We start from the raw sequence: 16,025 nt of genomic DNA on the forward strand, positions 1-16,025 counted from the left end.
GCGCTCAATAAATACGATTGATGATGATGATGATGCTCTGCACACAGCGTTCAGTCAATACTGTTGATTGATCGATCAGAAGAAACCCAAGCATCCAATGCCGCTCTCTCATAGATGTCTAAAATTGAGTTTTTGTGGGGTACAGTGATAACAGTGTTCATAGCAGCAATCCAGGTGATCTGGCTATAGCAGCCTTATGATAGAATTAATCAATGATCTTTCTCCACCGATTCACTGGTAGGAGCGCTTAGAACAGTGCTCTGCACATAGTAAGCGCTTAATAAATGCCATTAAAAAAATAAAAATTAAAAAAAAATGGTAAGGCATAGTTTTCTACATGCCCTGTATACACATGCAAGTGCGGTACGGTAATATAGAGCAGTTATTATGTGAAATAAAATAAATAGAATAGATATGTACAAGTAAAATAAATAAATAAATAAATATTACCCTATTTATTTATTTTACTTGTACATATCTATTCTATTTATTTTATTTTGTTAGTATGTTTGGTTTTGTTCTCTGTCTCCCCCTTTTAGACTGTGAGCCCACTGTTGGGTAGGGACTGTCTCTATATGTTCCCAATTTGTACTTCCCAAGTGCTTAGTACAGTGCTCTGCACATAGTAAGCGCTCAATAAATACGATTGATGATGATGATGATGATGATGAAATATCAATGGGACAAGAGATAATGAAATTTAGAAATAATATATGTATTTTTTCATTTCTATGCAGAGATCCCTGAGAATAGGGCAGTTAGAGCTAGGGTCTTGTGTAAGCTTTTAGTAATTTCCATGAGTCCCTTTGACTCAAAAATATAGGATTCATTCATTCAGGCATATTTATTGAGTGCTCACTGTGTGCAGAGCACTGTACTAAGCGCTTGGAAAGTACAGTTCAGCAATAGAGGCAGTCAGTAATGTCTTTTGCCCCTCTGCTAGGACTGTGTCCGATGTGATTGAAATAATAGTGGTATTTGTTAAAGTGCTTTACTATGTGCCAGGCACTAAGTGCTAAAGTAGATACAAGATAGTAATAATAACTGTGGTATTTTTTAGAGAAGCAGTGTGGCTCAGCGGAAAGAGCCCGGGCTTTGGAGTCAGAGGTCAGGGGTTCAAATCCCGACTCCTCCACTTGTCAGCTGTGTGACTTTGGGCAAGTCCTTCACTTCTCTGTGCCTCAGTTCCCTCATCTGCAAAATGGGGATGAAGACTGTGAGCCCCCCCGTGGGACAACCTGATCACCTTGCAACCTCCCCAGCGCTTAGAACAGTGCTTTGCACATAGTAAGCACTTAATAAATGCCATTATTATTATTATTATTTGTTAAGCGCTTACTATGTACCAGTCACTGTACTAAGCGCTGGAGTGGACACAGGTAAATCGGGTTGGACACAGTCCCTATCCCACATGGGGCTCACAGTCTTAATCCCCATTTTACAGATGAGGGAACTGCGGCCCAGAGAAGTGAAGTGACTTGCCCACGGTCGCACAACAGGCAAGTGGCGGAGTTGGGATTAGAACCCATGACCTTCCGACTCCCGGGCCCAGGCTCTAGCCACTACGCCATAGTGCTCCCGTGATGGGATCAGTCACAGCCCTCTCCCACCTGGTACAGTCTAAATAGGAGGGAGAACCCGTACCCAATCCCCGTTTTATAGATGAGGAAACTGAGGCATCAACAAATACTACCACTATTATTTCAATCGCATCGGACATGGTCCGTTAGCGGAGGGTCAAAAGACATTACCCAGTATTTTTGAGTCAAAAGGACTCGTGGAAACTACTAAAAGTTTACATAAGACCTTAGTTCTAACTGCCCTATTCTCGGGGATCTCTGGATAGAAATTTATAAAAAAGTTGAGACTTGCCAAAGGTCATACAGAAGGCCAGTGACATTATTTTGTATAATAATAATAGTAATGATGGTATTTGTTAAGCGCTTACTAGGTGCCAAGCACTGTTCTAAGCACTGGGGGAGATACAGGGCAATCAGGTTGTCCAACGTGGGGCTTACAGTCTTCATCCCCATTTTACAGAGGAGGTAACTGAGGCACAGAGAAGTTAAGCAACTTGCTCAAAGTCACACAGCTGACAAGTGGCGGAGCCAGGATTAGAACCCACGACCTCTGACTCCCAAGCCCGGGCTCCTTCCACTGAGCCGCACTGCTTCTCCTAATAATAATAATAATGGCATTTGTTAAGCACTTACTATGTGCGAAGCACTGTTCTAAGTGCTGGAGGGGATACAAGGTGATCAGGTTGTCCCACGTGGGGCGCACCGTCTTAATCGCCATTTTATAGATGAGGTTTCTGAGGCTCAGAGAAGTTAAGTGACTTGCCCAAGGTCACACAGCGGACATAATAATAATGATAATGGCATTTATTAAGCACTTACTATGTGCAAAGCACTGTTCTGAGCGCTGGGGGAGATACAAGGCTATCAGGTTGTCCCATGGGGGGCTCACGGTCAATCCCCATTTTACAGATGAGGGAACTGAGGCCCAGAGAAGTGAAGTGACTGGCCCAAAGTCACACAGCTGACAAGTGGTGGAGCCGGGATTTGAACCCATGACCTCTGCCTCCAAAGCCCAGGCTTTTTCCACTGAGCCACGCTGCTTCTCATGTGGCGGAACCGGGATTAGAACCCATGTCCTTTGACTCCCAAGCCTGTGCTCTTTCCACTGAGCCACTCTGCTTCTCCAGTATCTACCCCAGTGCTTGGCATGAAGTAAGCCATAAAGTAAGCCATAAATACCGTCAGTTATGTGCCTGCTTACTTCCCACCTGCTTAGTGCAATGCATTGCATTTAGTGGATTCTAAGTAAATGCTATTTATACAACTATTACAGTTTAGGTAATTTATACCAGATTCACTTATGTAACAGCTGAAACACCTGTGGGAACAGGAGAATCCCTTAAGGAGGGGAAACCTTGTCTTCTAATCCTTCCCCTCCCTTTTTTTGTACGTGTAATGAGTAATTAGGCATATTTCCCCACTCTCTGGGGATTGAGCAGGGATTTCACCACAGGGAAGAGAAAATGTCACTATCATCATCATCAATCGTATTTATTGAGCGCTTACTGTGTGCAGAGCACTGTACTAAGCGCTTGGGAAGTACAAGTTGGCAACATACAGAGACAGTCCCTACCCAACAGCGGGCTCACAGTCTAAAAGGGGGAGACAGAGAACAAAACCAAACATACTAACAAAATAAAATAAATAGAATAGATATGTACAAGTAAAATAAATAAATAGAGTAATAAATATGTACAAACATATATTTATATATACAGGTGCTGTGGGGAAGGGAAGGAGGTAAGATGGGGGGGTGGAGAGGGGGACGAGGGGGAGAGTAATGAGTGTGTAATGAGTAATTAGGCATATTTCCCAACTCTCTGGGGATTGAGCAGGGATTTCACCACAGGGAAGAGAAAATGTCACTAGCAATCTTAGTAAGAAGGCAGGCACTCATGGTGACCAAGCTGAAACAAAACAGCTTCTGCTGTAACCCTGCTTTTTCTATTTCGGAGCGTAATTTGTTGGTTCTTTCTTTGTGTTTTTGTCTTTGGCTCAGTGGAAAGAAGCCTGGGCTTTGAAGTCAGCGGTCACGGGTGCTCTTCCAACTGTCAGCTGTGTGACTTTGGGCAAATCACTTAACTTCTCTGTGCCTCAGTTACCTCATCGGTAAAATGGGGATTAAAACCGTGAGCCCCCCGTGGGACAACCTGATCACCTTGTAACCTCCCCAGTGCTTAGAACAGTGCTTTGCACATAATAAGCGCTTAACAAATACCATCATTATTATTGTTGTATTTCCCCACTCTCTGGGGATTGAGCAGGGATTGCTCCACAGGGAAGAGAAAATGTCAGTAGGAATCTTAATAAGAAGGCAGGCACTCATGGTGACCAAGCTGAAACAAAACAGCTTTAGCTGTAACCCTGCTTTTACTATTTCGGAGCATAATTTGTTGGCTCTTTGTGTTTTTGTTTTCCTCTTAATGAGGCTGTCACTGTTTCCCATACGTATTTAATTAAGCCTTTGTATGAATTGGTGCCATGCACTTGACCAGACATTCAATGTATTGACAGGCAAATACCCAACAAAAAAGTAGTCCATAAAGAAGTTGGGTGGGTGGAAATACTTAATACTGGGTAAAAATAGATCCCAAACAGCTATGTCAAGCAATGTTATGAGCTTTTGCTGACAAAAAAAATGATTTTTCTCGGACAGAAAGGAACTTTTCCCTCTATCATTCATGAAAAGAAAATGCACGTTAATTTTTGGCAAAATAATAATAATAATGATGGCATTTATTAAGCGTTTACTATGTTCAAAGCAATGTTCTTAATGCTGGGGAGGTTACAAAGTGATCAGGTTGTCCCACGGAGGGCTCACAGTCTAAATCCCCATTTTTACAGATGAGGGAACTGAAGCCCAGAGAAGTTAAGTGACTTGCCCAAAGTCACACAGCTGACAATTGGCAGAGCCAGGATTTGAACCCATGGCCTCTGACTCCAAAGCCCTTGCTCTTTCCACTGAGCCATGCTGAAATCTGGTGATAATCATTGTCGTGTAGTCTTTGTAAATATCTAAGATGACAATACATTTTTAAAAAGTTGGGGCCAGATTCCAATTCCTAAATTTGTAAAAGATTTGACAAACAACAGTGTCCATTTCTGAGTTTCAGATTTCTCTTTTCACAGTTCCAAGATTGCATTGGCTGTTAATGATGATGAAAACTTTAGCTTACGAGATCTCCCGGCTCTGCCATTTGTCAGCTGTGTGACTTAAGGCGAGTCACTGAACTTCTCTGTGCCTCAGTTATCTCATCTGTAAAATGGGGATTAAGACTCTGAGCTCCATGTGGGACAGCCTGATCACTTTGTTTCTACCCCAATGCTTAGAACAGTGCTTGGCACATAGTAAGCACTTAACAAATACCATCTGACTCAGGCTTCTCAGTAATGCAAGCTTGCTAAGCTATTAGCAGGCGCTTATGCCGAATCATTTTTTATTTAGCAGGGAACAAGTAAGTCACACAGGAAAGGGGTGACTTTCAGTAGCTTGCCTCACCCCATTTAACTTTAAAAATGCTGTCAATCTATCACCAGGAAAACTCCATGTATATTAATGTAATGAAGTCATGGAAGACACCTGAACCAAGCAAGGGAGTAATTGGTTTAAATGGAAACAGTTAAAACGTGACTCTAATAACAAATCGAGGCCCAAAACCTCCATGCTTCATGTCCATGTGGCACCCTCAGACATGTGTGTGCCCAAAGACATGAGTACAGACATAGAAAGAAAGAGAAGCAGCTTGGCCCAGTATCATCATCATCATCAATCGTCTTTATTGAGCGCTTACTATGTGCAGAGCACTGTACTAAGCGCTTGGGAAGTACAAACTGGCAACATATAGAGATAGTCCCTACCCAACAGTGGGCTCACAGTCTAAAAGGGGGAGACAGAGAACAAAACCAAACATACTAACAAAATAAAATAAATAGAATAGATATGTACAAGTTAAATAAATAAATAGAGTAATAAATATGTAGAAACATATATACATATTTACAGGTGCTGTGGGGAAGGGAAGGAGGCAAGATGGGGGGATGGAGAGGGGGACGAAGGGGAGAGGAAGGAAGGGACTCAGTCTGGGAAGGCCTCCAGTAGATAGAGCCCAGGCCTGGGAGCCAAAAGGAACTGGGTTCTAATCCCAGCTCTGCCTCTTGGCTGCTGTGTGACCTTGGGCAAGTCACTTCACTTCTCTGGGCCTCAGTGACCTCTTCTGTAAAATGGGGGTTAAGGCTGTGAGCCCCACGTGGGACCGGGACTGTGTCCTACCTGATTAGCTTGCATCTACCTCAGCACTTAGTACAGTGCCTGCCATATAGTAAATGCTTAACAAATACCAATTATAAGAAGGGGGTGGTAGGGTGCTCAAGAGGAAGTGGAGGTGGACAGGACTGGAGAAGGGGGTGTTCTGATCTGCTCGCCGATCGTTTGAAAGCGATGGTAAACAGCGCTTCCCGAGTGCAGAGCACTGTGCTGTGAGCTCCGGAAAGTACAACAGAAGCCAAAGGCATAGGACCCAAGCCCATTTGATTTATTTATATTGATGTCTGTCTCCCTGCCTCTAGACTGTGAGCTCGTTGTGAGCAGGGATTGTCACTCTTTATTGCTTAGAACAGTGCTTTGCACATAGTAAGCACTTAACAAATACCATCATTATTATTATCAAGTGCTTATAGGTACAAACCCATGTGCAGGGGTGGTGCAGAAGGGAGAGGGAATAAGGGAGATGAGGGCTTAGTTCAATTCAGTTCGTTCATTTTTATCAAGCTGTTACTCTGTGCAGAGAACTGTACTAAGCACTTGGGAAAATCCAGTAGGACAGTAAAACAGATAGACTCCTTGCCCACAGTGAGTTTACAACATGGAGGGGGAGACAGATGTTAATATAAATACATAAATGACAGATATGTACATAAGTGCTGTGGGGCTGGGAGCGGGGATGAATAAAGGGAGCAAGTCAGGGCGACAGAAGGGAGTGGGAGAAGAGGATAGGAAGGCCTAGTCAGGGAAGGCCCCTTGGAGGAGATGTGCCTTCCAGCGCGGCTCAGTGGAAAGCCCGGGCTTTGGAGTTAGAGGTCATGGGTTCAAATCCCTGCTCTGCCAATTGTCAGCTGTGTGACTTTGGGCAAGTCACTTCACTTCTCTGGGCCTCAGTTACCTCATCTGTAAAACGGGGATGAAGACTGTGAGCCCCCCGTGGGACAACCTGATCACCTTGTAACCTCCCCCCATCGCTTAGAACAGTGATTCGCACATAGTAAGCTCTTAATAGATGCCATCATTTGGGGGAGAGGAGGGGAGAGTAATTGTATGTTGGATTTGAGGAGGGAGAACAGTGCTTTGCACATAGTAAACGCTTAACAAATGCCATTATTATTATTATTATTACGTTCCAGGAGGGAGGACGTGGGCGAGGGTTGGCGGCGAGACAGGCGAGATTGAGGTCCAGTAAGAAGGCTAGCAGTAGAGGAGCAAAGTGGGCGAGCTGGGTTGTAGTAGGAGAGTGGCGAGGTGAAGTAGGAGGGGGCAAGGTGATAGAAGGCTTTAGAGCCAATGGTGAGAAGTTTTTATTTGATACCAAGGGGGAAGGGCAGCCACTGGAGTTCCTTGAGGAGTGGGGAAGTGTGTCCTGAGTGCTCTGCACACAGTAAGCGCTCAATAAATCCGATTGAATGAATGAATGAATGAGTATTTTGTAGAAAAATGATCCGGTCAACAGAGTGAAGTATGGACTGGACTGGGGAGAGACAGGAGGCTGATAGAGTAATCAAGATGGGAGAGGATAAGTGGTTGTACCAACCTGGTAGCAGTTGGGGAAGGCCTCTTGGAGATGTGGTATTAGGAATGACTTTGAAGGTGGGGAGGGTGATGATCCGTTGGAGATGAAAGGGGAAGGAACTCCAGGCCAGAGGGAGAATGCGGACAAGGCATCAGCGACGAGATAGATGAGATGAGGAGTAGGTTGGTGTTAGAGAAGCCAAGTTTGTGGGCAGGATTCCAGTAGGAAATCAGCAAGATCGGGTAAGAGGCAGAGAACTGACTGAGAGCTGTAAATCCAATGGTAAGGAGTTTCTTTTGTTTGCTGTGGAGGTGGATGGACACCCACTGGAGGTGCTTGGGGACTAAACATTTTTTTTAAGAAAGCGATCCAGGCAGCCGAGTGAGGTAAGGGTGGGAATGGGGAGAGACAGGAGCCAAGGAGATCAGCGAGCAGTGTGGTCAAGGCAGGATAGATATTCATTCATTCATTCAATCGTATTTATTGAGCGCTTACTGTGTGCAGAGCACTGTACTAAGCGCTTGGGAAGTACAAGTTGGCAACATATAGAGATGGTCCCTACCCAACAACGGGCTCACAGTCTAGAAGGGGGAACAATAATAATAATAATAATAATAATAATGGCATTTATTAAGCGCTTACTATGTGCAAAGCACTGTTCTAAGCGCTGGGGAGGTTACAAGGTGATCAGGTTATCCCACGGGGGGCTCACAGTCTTAACCCCCATTTTACAGATGAAGGAACTGAGGCACAGAGAAGTTAAGTGACTTGCCCAAGGTCACACAGCAGGCAATTGGCGGAGCCAGGATTTGAACCTGTGACCTCTGACTCCAAAGCCCGGGCTCTTTCCACTGAGCCACGCTGCTTCTCTAGTAGAACCAGTTTGGCTGAAGGGAAAAGGGCAGAGTCTAGAGTTGACGTGAAGGTTGAACCGACGGGATTTGGTGGCGTTGATAATGTGGGTTGAATGAGAGAGGTGAGTTGAGGATAATGCCAGTGTTAAAGGCTTGTGAGATAAGGTTGGTGGTGGTGGTGTCTACGGTGATGGGAAAGACGGGGTTTGGGTGGGGCGATTAGGAGTTCTGTTTTGGACATACTGAGTGCGAGCTGTCAGCCGGACATCCAAATACACAGCCAAGTACATGGGGCGTGTACTTGAAGCAGCGTGGCTCAGTGGAAAGAGCCCGGGCTTTGGAGTCAGAGGTCATGGGTTCGAATCCTGGCTCCGCCACATGTCTGCTGTGTGACCTTGGGCAAGTCACTTCACTTCTCTGAGCCTCAGTTACCTCATCTGTAAAATGGGGATTAAGACTGTGAGCCCCACGTGGGACAACTTGATCACCTTGTATCCCCCCCCACATAGTGCTTTGCACATAGTAAGCGCTTAACAAATGCCATCAACAACATGGGGGACACAGAGGGGAAGTGGGGAGGGGAAATGAGGCCTTAGGGATTTCCGGTGGTGTGTATTCCTTTAAAAAAGCAATTCAGTCATTCATTGTCCTATTTATCGAGCGCTTACTGTGTACAAAGCACTGTACTAAGCGCTTGGGAGAGTACTTAGTACAGTGCTTTGTACACAGTAAGCGCTCGATAAATAGGACAACAGGCCCATTCCCGCCCACGTATGGTCATTAGCCTTTAAAATCTCCCCAGATTCACTGGAGGAATCCTCAGTAGTAGGGCCAATACTTGAGGGATTTATAAATATAAATCACTCAGCCCTAGTTTGGTAATCATAAATGGACACAGTCATTCATTTATTCATTCATTCAGTCGTATTTATTGAGCGCTTACCGTGTGCACCGCACTGTAGTAAGCGCTTGGGAAATACAAGTTGGCAACATATAGAGATGGTCCCTTCCAATCTCTAGGCGGAGACAGACAACAAAACATGTGGACAGGTGTCAAGCTGTCAGAACAAATAGAATTAAAGCTAAATGCACATCACTAACAAAATAAATAGAATAGTAAATATGTACAAGTAAAATAGAGTAATAAAATTGTACAAACATATATACATTCTCCCCCTTTTAGACTGTGAGCCCACTGTTGGGTAGGGACTGTCTCTATATGTTGCCAACTTGTACTTCCCAAGCGCTTAGTACAGTGCTTTGCACACAGTAAGCACTCAATAAATATGATTGATGATGATGATGATGACAGGTGCTGTGGGGAGGGGAAGGAAGTAGGGCTGGGGGGATGGGGAGGAGGAGAGGAAAAAGGAGGCTCATTCCTTCTAGTGATTGTTTAAAAATCTAAAATATTTTCCTTCTCATTCATTCTCATTCATTCTAGTGATTGTGTAAAAATCTAAATTTTTTTCAATAACTCAATTATTGGTCATGCTTCTGATTCCAAATTTTCCACTTTAAAATAGTCCATTTCACTTGTGAGAAAAGGTTTTTTTCTTTTTGTCCTTCCCATTATGGGTGACTCCTCACGCTTACCAAGTGATTTCTTCATTATCTGCCTTTGCCAGTTTTAGAAAACCTTCTTACCCTAGGAAACATAAGAAAACCGAAGTCCTCACCCTTTTTGAATCCATCAGTGGTATTCATTTGAGCGCTTACCAAGTGCAGAGTCAGTTAGTCAGTCGTATTTATTGAGCGCTTACTGTGTCACCCTGAACTCCCTTCTGTCACCCTGACTTGCTTGCTTTATTCATCCCCCTCCCAGCCCCACAGCCCTTATGTATAGAGCTGTACTTCATTTATATTATATGAATATATAATTATATTATATGAGTATATATGAATATATATTTATATTAATGTCTGTCTCCTCTCTGTTGGCAGGCACTGTGTCTGTTACATTGTTTTCTCCCAAGCGTTTAGTTCAGTGCACACAGTAAGCGCTCAAGGAGTACGATTGTCCGACTACGATTGACTGACTGACTGATTGTATTAAGTGCTGGGGAAAGAACAATAATAATAATTCATAATGGTATTTGTTAAGCCCTTACTATGTGCCAAGCACTGTTCTAAGCGCTGGGGTGATGATGATGACAGCATTTATTAAGCGCTTACTATGTGCAAAGCACTGTTCTAAGCGCTGGGGAAGTTACAAGTTGAGCAGGTTGTCCCATATGGGGCTCACAGTCTTAATCCCCATTTTCCAGATGAGGTAACTGAGGCGCAGAGAAGTGAAGTGACTTGCCCAAAGTCACACAGCTGAGAAGTAGCGGCGTCAGGATTAGAACCCACGTCCTCTGACTCCCAAGTCCGAGCTCTTGCCACCAAGCCATGCTGCTCCCTACCCACAACAAGCGCACTGTCTAGAGGAGGAGAGGAGTCTGGAGGGAGACAACTTCTTTCTCTGCGTTGAGTGAAGCCTTGGTTTCTATGTTCCCCTAAAAACCTTTGCCCTGCAAATATTCATTCATTCATTCAGTCGTATTTATTGAGTGCTTACTGTGTGCAGAGCACTGTACTAAGCACTTGGGAAGTACAAGTTGGCAACATATAGAGGCGGTCCCTACCCAACAACGGGCTCACAGTCTAGAAGGGGGAGACAGACAACAAAACAAAGCATGTGGACAGGTGTCAAAATCGTCAGAACAAATAGAATTAAAGCTAGATGCACATCAGTACACATCACACAAGTGATGCACATCAAGGCCCTACTGAGAGCTCACCTCCTCCAGGAGGCCTTCCCAGACTGAGCCCCTTCCTTCCTCTCCCCCTCGTCCCCCTCTCCATCCCCCCCATCTTACCTCCTTCCCTTCCCCACAGCACCTGTATTTATGTATATATGTTTGTAGATATTTATTACTCTATTTATGTATTTATTTATTTTACTTGTACATATCTGTTCTATTTATTTATTTTGTTAGTATGTTTGGTTTTGTTCTCTGTCTCCCACTTTTAGACTGTGAGCCCACTGTTGGGTAGGGACTGTCTCTAGATGTTGCCAACTTGTACTTCCCAAGCGCTCAGTACAGTGCTCTGTACACAGTAAGCGCTCAATAAATACGATTGATGATGATGATCAGTAACAAAATAAATAGAAAAGATGTACAAGTAAAATTAATAGGGTAACAAATCTGTACAAGCATATACAGGTGCTTTGGGGAGAGGAAGGAGGTAGGGTTGGGGGGATGGGGTGGAGGAGAGGAAAAAGTGGGCTCAGTCCGGGAAGGCCTCTTGGAGGAGGTGAGGCTTCCAGTAGGGCTTTGAAGGGAGGAAGAGAGCTAGCTTGGTGGATGTGTGGAGGGAGGACATTCCAGGCCAGGGGAAGGACGTGAGCGGGACAGGCAAGAACGAGGCACAGTGAGGAGGTTAGCGGCAGAGGAGCGGAGGGTGCGGGCTGGGCTGGAGAAGGAGAGAAGGCAGGACGGGGCGAGGGGATGGACGGCCTTGAAGCCGAGAGTGAGGAGTTTTTGCTTGATGCGTAGTGCGTGGCGTTTTTTCAGCGGTGTCCATTTCATCCGTTTTGCAGTCGATGGCAGCACCTGGGCCCAAGTGATCGCCTTGTATCCCACCCTCGTAGAATGTATAACCTGCTCTTCGGCCGAGGTCTGCTGTGCGCTGAAAGAGGCCCTCGCTCCCTTTAAGGACTTCATGCATGCACCGACATCCAAGGTCCAAAATGGAGAATCCTGACCGGGATGGGAGGGCGAAAAAGAAAGACACCGGAGGAAACCGGGTTGACTTCTGAGTTGGACTTGCCCTGGCAGAGGCCTCGGGGGCGGGCCCCGGTTGCCCTCCGCGGAATCCTACTCGACGGGGCCTCAGAAATCGGGGAACGGGAGCTTCCACCTCAGCCAAGATGCCAGCGCGGGCGGCGCCAGGCTCACACCGGCGTCTGCCGACTCCACGGCGGCCTTTTTAATCGAACGGACCCGCGACGGTATCTGGAAGCTCCGCCCGGAGAGTGGGCTTCTGTACAGTTTGTGGCCTGTGGGTGTGTTCATGATGTAATTAAGACAAAAGAAGAAGTATTTCCATGCAGTCAAATTTCTGAGGCTGGTGTTTTGCACCCCTTTTTTTCCAAGTACAAGATTGTACTCGAGTTTTATGCAAGATGGTACTGTAACATTCCATTATTATCCGTAGCCAGCCTTTGTAAACGAAGGGAACCGATAGACCTGCGTGTAAAATAAATGGGACAGTTGTGTATAAAATAGTTGCATTTATTATTTAAGTTTCTAAAATATCGATGATGTTAAATGCCCGACGTTGTGTTTATCACAAATATTCATTTGTACGCTTGCATTTTCACTCTCATTTGCCTTCTTAAAATACCGGTCCATACACGATCACGCAGTTAGCTTTGTACTTGTTTTTAATGTATCCTACCAGTGGCCATCAAATATCTCACCAGGTCGGACGGTCGTATTAAGAGAATGGCCTACGGTCTGCCATTTAATGATTTAAAACTTTGCTCTTTGGGATTTTCGATTAACTCATTGAAGTATATGGAGAATTACGATCTCGAAGTGTTATTTTCAACTATCATCTTCAGTTACTCCGTTTTTGTATCAAGAGACTGGATTTTCAAGAACAATTCATATTTGGCTTTCTATCTGCTTCCCATTCCCCAAGGTACTTGTTGCTGTTTTTGAATTTTGTCACATGCAGATTTATTTCTAGTATTTCAGAATCTGGGCCGCAACAAAGTTTTGGTCATTTCACCCATTTTCCGTATTTCCCTTCAGAATGTCTTTTCAATGGCGGGAATCATGCTAACCTTGAAATATAAAACGTGTGCATATTTTCAGATGATGAGAAGTGTATTTTTGAAGGTAGTCACACATTTAGAAGTGCAGTAAACTTTGTCTTGGAGAAAAATTACAATTTTGTTTCCACTTTCCTATCCCTAGATAACAGAAGTCGAGCGCTCTCGAATACTTTTAATTGCTTTTTGAGAAAACGGAACTCTGCCTCAGCTTGCTGTACTTTTTCTTGAATGGGCTCTGATCTACCGTTTCGTAGTCATTGATACGAAGGCACGGGGAGTTTTAAAAATTGTGATTGCACATCAGTATCTTAGTGGCCTCAGGATCATTTTGGTGGGCTGATGACCGCATCTCAAATGATCTCATCAGATTCCTAGACCTGTTGGAATGGGTTAGATTGGAGGGAGATGTGTAATAATGGATGTTATAATGGTTTGGGGAGCAGTGGAGTGAATGTAATGCTTATTGATTGCACAGTTCTTATCTTCATCCATCTAATTGGTAACATCTTTCTTAAGGCTTCCTTATTTCCAAAGACATTTCCTTTCCAGTTTTCCCTTAGTTTGAAATAGCTACAAACCCCGACGTTGCTATACAAGCTTGTTGTGGGCAGGGAATGTGTCTGTTTACTGTTGTGTTGGACTCTTCCAGGTGCTTAGTACAGTGCTCTGCCCACAAGAATAATAATAATAATTACTGTGGTATTTGGTAAGCTCAATGTGCCAGACACCGTACTAAGCGGTGGGGTGGATACAAGCAAAACGGGTCCCTGTCCCACATGGGGCTCACAGTCTCAATCCCCATTTACAGATGAGGTAACTGAGGCCCAGAGAAGTGAAATGATAAGCGCTTAATACAGTGCTCTGCACACAGTAAGCGCTCAATAAATACGAATGAATGAATTTGCCCAAGGTCACACAGCCGACAAGCGGTGGAGCTGGGATTAGAACCGTGACTTTCTGACTCCACACAATAAGCGCTCAAAAAATACACTTGACTGACTGCTGTATGGACCACCTCTCTTCTCTGTCCTTATTTTAAATTCTAGATTAGGGTCCCTGCCTGAATCACTGTCTTAATAAAGTAAAACTAATGAATGAATAAATGAATGCTGGGTATTGGCATTCTGTGGGCAGCTGTTGGAGATGGCTTTTCGGTAGTATTTATTGAGCGCCTACTTTGTGCCGAGCAATGTACTAAGTGCTTGAGAGAGTACAGCCTAAGCAAAAGACACAGTCCCTGTCTTCCAGGAGTTTTTAATCCAAAGAGGGAGACGGGCAGACACGATTCTTTCACTAATTATGTTCCACTGGGATTTGGACCATAACCCAGAACTCTCAGGCCCTTAAAGAATGCTAGATTATAATAGTAATAATAATAATAATGATGATCATCATCATCAATCGTATTTATTGAGCGCTTACTATGTGCAGAGCACTGTACTAAGCGCTTGGGAAGTACAAATTGGCAACATATAGAGACAGTCCCTACCCACTGTTAAGCGCTTACTAGGTGCTAAGCACTGTTCTAAGCGCTGGGGGAGATACAAGGTGATCAGGTTGTCCCACGTGGGGCTCACAGTCTTAATCCCCGTTTTACAGATGAGGGAACTGAGGCTCAGAGAAGTGAAGTGACTTGCCCAAGGTCACACAGCAGACATGTGGCGGAGCCGAGATTCGAACCCATGACCTCTGGCTCCAAAGCCCGGGCTCTTTCCACTGAGCCACGCTGCTTCTCTGATTATGTTATATTATTATGTTTATGTCTGATTATGTTATATAATGTCAAACATGGAGGTGTTGCTGTTGCAGTGATGAACTAGGATATATTAGGACTGACTCTGAAATGGAAAAAAAAACAAGTCATTGATAGAGGAGTTTCTACAGACACTTACAAAGTAACAATGTTTAAAAAACAAATTGGATTTAAACAGTGATAGTAATAATTAACTTGTTAACTATTTGTTAATTGCTTACTATGTCGCAAGTACTGTTTTAAGCACTGGAGTAGATTCAAGGTTATCTGATCAGACACAGTCCATGTCCCTCATGGGGCTCAGAGTCTAAGTAGGAGGGAGAACGGGTAATGAATTCCTGTTTGATGATTGGGAAAACTGAGGCCTGCCTAGAGAAGGGAAGTGACATTCCCAAGATCACCCAGCAGACAAACGGTGGAGCTAGGATTAGAACCCAGGTCCTCCGACTCCCAGGCCTGTGCCGTTTCTACTAGGCCACGCGGCTTAGTCCCTCTAGGCTGTAGTAAGCTCACTGTGGGCAGGGAATGTGTCTACCAACTCTGTTATAGTGTCCTCTCCCAAGCACTCAGTACAGTGCTCTGCATTTTTTTGATGGCATTTATTAAGCGCTTACTATGTGCGGAGCACTGTTCTAAGCGCTGGGGAATTTACAAGGTGATCAGGTTGTCCCACGTGGGGCTCACAGTCTTCATCCCCATTTTACAGATGAGGGACCTGAGGCCCAGAGAAGTGAAGTGACTTGCCCAAAGTCACACAGCTGACAAGTGGTGGAGCCGGGATTTGAACCCGTGACCTCTGACTCCAAAGCCCGGGCTTTTTCCACTGAGCCACACTGCTTCTCTGCATTCTGTAAGCACTCAATAAATACAATTGATTGAGAGATTGATGTACTTTAAATTTGACTTAACATCCCTAGGGACCCATGAAACCTTTCTTCCCCCCCTTCATTTCTTACTCCTCCCAATCTTTTTTCCTCACTTCTCTTTTCCATAATTCCTTTCTTCACCTATCATCTCCTGTTTCCCCCCCCCCCCGCCCCATTTCCTGTTGCTTTTTTGCTGCCATTCTCTCCTTTCCCTTTTCCTTTCTGTTCCCATTTAAGTTTTAGTTAATTCCAAACCAAGAGCATGGAGCACAGGTGCAAATAGGAGTTTCTGGATCTTCCTCCCATCTCCCAGAAGTGCGCAGAAGGATGGGGAAGTATAGAAGGTAGTAGGTTTGATCTTGCA

The 16,025-nt window shown here is 44.5% G+C and overlaps 1 protein-coding gene across 2 annotated transcripts in view; it reads left to right on the forward strand.

Annotated features, from left to right (window-relative positions):
- MON2 (MON2 homolog, regulator of endosome-to-Golgi trafficking) overlaps window positions 1-12,487 on the forward strand; it is a 182,700-nt gene extending 170,213 nt beyond the window's left edge. For both annotated transcript variants that reach the window (XM_038761242.1, XM_038761249.1), the window contains one exon: window positions 11,801-12,487. In XM_038761242.1, the coding sequence (XP_038617170.1) occupies window positions 11,801-11,964 (164 nt within the window). In that variant the 3' untranslated portion in view covers window positions 11,965-12,487. The remainder of the gene's footprint in view (window positions 1-11,800) is intronic.
- Window positions 12,488-16,025: the final 3,538 nt, after the last annotated feature.

This window comes from Tachyglossus aculeatus, chromosome 2, assembly GCF_015852505.1.
Source record: "Tachyglossus aculeatus isolate mTacAcu1 chromosome 2, mTacAcu1.pri, whole genome shotgun sequence".
Taxonomy (NCBI): Eukaryota; Metazoa; Chordata; class Mammalia; order Monotremata; family Tachyglossidae; genus Tachyglossus; species Tachyglossus aculeatus.